Raw genomic sequence first — 4,344 nt, 5'->3', positions numbered from 1 at the left:
TCATACTTAGCATTCTCCTGCTTGGGAGATGCTATTGGGATCCCAGAAATGATGAACTACATATTCTCAATTTTGTTAATTTCCCCAAAGAAAACAAAAGGTGTAGATAACATCACATTAATGAGTATAGAGTAATCAGATATTATGGCATTGACAAAATGATTCAACATTTCCCCGGGCTTCTCAGAAGAAGAATTAGAATTATTGTAGAACGAGTGTTAGTAAATATGTTCCTGTATAGTATTTTTGTTAAGGTTATCTCATATGCAGAATTATTCCCTACCAGTCCCGTTAACATTACTTTAATCAGTTCATTATCTGTTAGGACGCTGATCATTTAAATTAAACATGAGGAATTTTATTGTGTCAGTCTCTTTTATTTGGTTGTATTGTTGCTCATACCCTTTTTTCTTTTAGATTTTCTATAAATCTAATTGAACATGACTCAATTAATATTGAGCTCATCAATGTTAACATTGATCGCAATTTGTGATGTAGGGAAGGATTCCTCTCCAAATTTGATAATTCTCCTCGTACCGAGGTGAATAGCTCTCAGTTTGATGTGCATTTTAATGATGTTAGTAGTGGCCAAAGAGATGAGCGATTTCAATCACACAGTGAGAGTGAGGTCACGGATGAAGGCATGAGTCAGCAGGAATCTAGTGTACAAATTGCTGAAGTAGAGGAGCCTGTTTTAGACAGTGAAGAAAATATCCGAGAAGTGTCATCCAACATTGAACGTATTAGAGAGAATGATGTCACTAGAACATGGGAGGATAATGCTGATGAACAGTCGTGTCAAGCTGATGCTATTGATGGCAATGGACATGGAGAAGTATTTCATGAACACAATGAACGTAGAAGTGAGGCTAGTTATGTGAATGAGTTAGTTGGCAATACATGTAATATGGAACAGAACGCAAATGGAGAATACGTCACTGGGCACCTGGAATTCGATTGGCAAGATGCTTCAGTTCAAGGAGATGAGTTGCAAGAGTCGGCAATTGAATTTGAAGAAAGTGAGTGGCAACAGGTAACCAATGGTGCAGTTAGTGACTGGATGAACCGTAGTGAAGAAGGCGTGGGCGGAAGTTGGGAAGCAAGCACCGCTAATCGGTGGTTTCAGGGAACTTCTGGTATTGAAGTTGTGGAGCCAGATCAGATACAAGAATCGCAGGGGAACTGGCAAGGACAAGATTTGCAAGAGGCTATTGATAGTTGGGTAGACATGCCTTCTGGAGAGGAAGGTTCTATTCCGAGAATTGGTTCATTTAATTTCCCCGAAGATGAAAATGTTTACAGCATGGAACTTAGGGAGCTTTTCAGCAGGTATATGATCTCATTTCTTTTGACTTTGGGTCTTGATATACTTAAAACCGTTTCTGAACTTTCTTTTGTTCTCCAGGAGACGTGTCTCTAGTCTTCTTCGAAGTGGTTTTCGCGAGAGTCTCGATCAGGTGTTGCAATCCCATGTGGAAAGGCTAGGTCATGCTTCTAGTGACTGGGAGCTAGATGATATATCTCCGCACTTAACCAATCTAGACCAGGGACAGCTGAATGGTGATCAAAATGCAGCTCAATCGGATGGTGCTGAAGAAAATTCATTTATTTCCTCATCATCACTTGTCTATGCTTCTCAGCCCCTTTGGGATGAAGAGTTCGGTGGTGCAAATAGGCCACTAAATTCTCATCAATACTTTGGAATTGTGAGCTCTACCATCCTTAAATCTAGTACTGGATTGTGAACTTGATTTATTAATTGTTTAGCTTGACTTGAGACATGGAGTTATCCCTAGATAGAGTGGAATTCTGAACTATTTTAATCATTTTTGCTTTTTCTTAAAATTGCACTTTCAGATCTGACTATAGGACGTTTGCTGAGACGCTAAGTATATGTTCATTAAAGAGGAGGGGAAATCGATATACTTCTTAATTTCAGAACCATATAACATTGAATAAACATAATAAATGAAAGAATTTATCCAAATTAATGCAAGGTTTGATGACTTTTATATTCTTAGTTTCTAGGCATCAGTGTTGGGCATGAACATTTCTATCATTCCACGTGTCTTGCTTTTTCTGATGAACGGATGAAATGGCACATTAATGTACTTTCGTAACCTTTAGTCTTGACTCTTGAGGGCAAACTGTTCAATTTTTATAGCTTTTTGTTCCACAAGCTTCTAACTTGTCATGATGTGGATAAGGGCTGGGAGGTGATCAATGAGTTGAGGATCGATGTGGCTAGGATTCAACAGAAGATGAACAACATGCAGAGAATGCTGGAGTCGTGCATGGACATGCAAATTGAGTTGCAGCGTTCAATGCGGCAAGAGCTTTCTGCAGCTTTAAATCGATCGGTTGTTTCAACAGGTAAAATTTCTGCGATGTAAATATTGATATTCATGTTGTGTAAACGAGCTAAATTCTATATATTATAGCCACCATTTGGCAAATTATATATGGTTTATAAAAAGGAATATAGTGGGACCTACTAGTAATTATGAATGTGTTATTGAAATTATGTTTGACTTTGACTAAATTTACAAACATTAGTATCCAAAGGTAGGCATAGTGTCCAGTACTTTGTACCTAACATGCAGCACTAAAAGTATTGCCTGTCACTAGTGCTTTTCGTGTTCTATTTTGCTTATTTTCTCATTTTTTCAACTTTAAATAAACATTTGTTCACCGTCATTATATGCAGATACATGTTGGGGTAATAAGCCCAGGGACGAATCTCGATGGGATCATGTGATGAAAGGAATATGTTGCATATGTTGTGATAGTAAAATAGATTCCTTGCTATACAGGTAAAAGTTGCATTATTTATTATTTGCATCGTTCTTATGAACCTATGTAGTTGTTTTGATTTAGTAGTTAGATATTATAGTAATTTTGGTTTTCTTAAAATGCAACTTAGTCTTTTCCCTTGTTTAGGATTTAGGATCTTGTCCGTTAAGGGTCTTACATTATATTCTCTTTATAGTCTTTTTCGTATGATTGAATAATAAGATTGCGTCTTGTTTAACATGGTATCAGAGCTTGTTCTTTCTAGCTACTGAGCATGGCAATGTGAAAGCATTTTAAACTAATTTCGGTTTTAAATGTATTCTTGCAGTTTTTTCTCATCAAGTCCGTCTTTCATTTATACAGGTGCGGGCACATGTGCAGCTGTTCAAAATGTGCAGATAACTTGGTCCAAGAGAAGGGGAACTGTCCAATGTGTGATGCGCCAGTAGTTGAGGCAATCCAAGCCTACTTCGTACAGTAATGGAAGAGGAAATATAGATGGCAGAATGTGTGAAAAGAGAGCGAGGAATAAATAGGTATGGAAAAGGTATGAAAAGAGTGTGAAGACAGAAGTTGAAATAAGCCGGTTGCTATATAGATACAGATACTCCAGGTAAACTTTATCTCCCAAGCAGTACTGTAGCGACTCAGGCCTGTGCCAATCTTATCCCTTACGGATTTCTTTCACGTCCTCTGGTATTCAAACTTAAGATCACTTAGTGATTTAAGTTGAAATTTTAGTACCGTTTGAACAAGTACCAGGGGGTGGGAGGTAAAATAGGCACATGCATGGGTTGTCACAAATACGTATTCTCGAAAGTACTACTACTTTATCACGAGTATTACTTTCCAATGATTTCGATCTTGAGTTAGATGAATGTGTTTTACATGACAGGTAGCAACCTGAAATATTCTTAAAATTGGAATAAGTTACTATCGATGGCATGAACAGATGGCTTATTAAATTTTGCAACTGCTGATTCGTGCATTGTTGAGTGTAAGATTTGGTTCTCTCAAGCTTTGGTTGGCAGATTCTCTTTTGATGAGGGGCACCATTGTCAACGCTTCTTGATTCTCTATTTTCTTGTGAATCATTTTTTTGACTGTTATTTTGGCTGAGGTTCTTGCAAGAGAACTGAACTTCTTGCATTGTATAAACTATAAATTAAGCTTCAAGTTTGGAATATTTATTATTATCTAAGTTAATTATTTTCGAATAATTTGGTATGACATGAAGATCTCTTGGGACATTTTTCTCCAACTTTTTGCTTCTCTTCTAATTTATGTTGAAATATGTGTTTTGTGGAATATTTTATTTTTCTATTTTTGCCAAATATTGAAAAAATAATTTATACTATTTATTTTTAGTGAAAATATTTGGTAGAACCAAACCTAATTAGAGACCGAAGGTTCACATACGAATTTGATTTCAGTATTTACGTGAAAATATATGGTTCTATTTACGGAAAATTATAAGTATAATGAATGATGTTCGAGTATTAAAATATATGGTTCTATTTATGGAAAATTCTAAGTATAATGAATGATTTT

At 36.2% G+C, this 4,344-nt stretch overlaps 1 protein-coding gene across 2 annotated transcripts in view; it reads left to right on the top strand.

Annotated features, from left to right (window-relative positions):
- LOC111374634 overlaps window positions 1-4,023 on the top strand; it is a 7,585-nt gene extending 3,562 nt beyond the window's left edge. The window contains exons 4-9 of one of the 2 annotated variants that reach the window (XR_002699169.1): window positions 499-1,329; window positions 1,406-1,706; window positions 2,208-2,373; window positions 2,708-2,813; window positions 3,157-3,406; window positions 3,689-4,023. Coding sequence is in view for 1 of the 2 variants with exons in the window: in XM_022997336.1 (XP_022853104.1) it covers window positions 499-1,329; window positions 1,406-1,706; window positions 2,208-2,373; window positions 2,708-2,813; window positions 3,157-3,274 (1,522 nt within the window). In the remaining variant the exon portion in view is untranslated. Of the gene's footprint in view, window positions 1-498; window positions 1,330-1,405; window positions 1,707-2,207; window positions 2,374-2,707; window positions 2,814-3,156 lie in introns of both variants that reach the window. The other variant, XM_022997336.1, reaches the window with a different exon arrangement.
- Window positions 4,024-4,344: the final 321 nt, after the last annotated feature.

The sequence above is a fragment of the Olea europaea genome, unplaced genomic scaffold (assembly GCF_002742605.1).
Source record: "Olea europaea var. sylvestris unplaced genomic scaffold, O_europaea_v1 scaffold1269, whole genome shotgun sequence".
NCBI classification, from domain to species: domain Eukaryota; kingdom Viridiplantae; phylum Streptophyta; class Magnoliopsida; order Lamiales; family Oleaceae; genus Olea; species Olea europaea.
The sequence above is the reverse complement of the archived record's forward strand: the minus strand, read 5'-3'. Positions and strand labels throughout refer to the sequence as shown.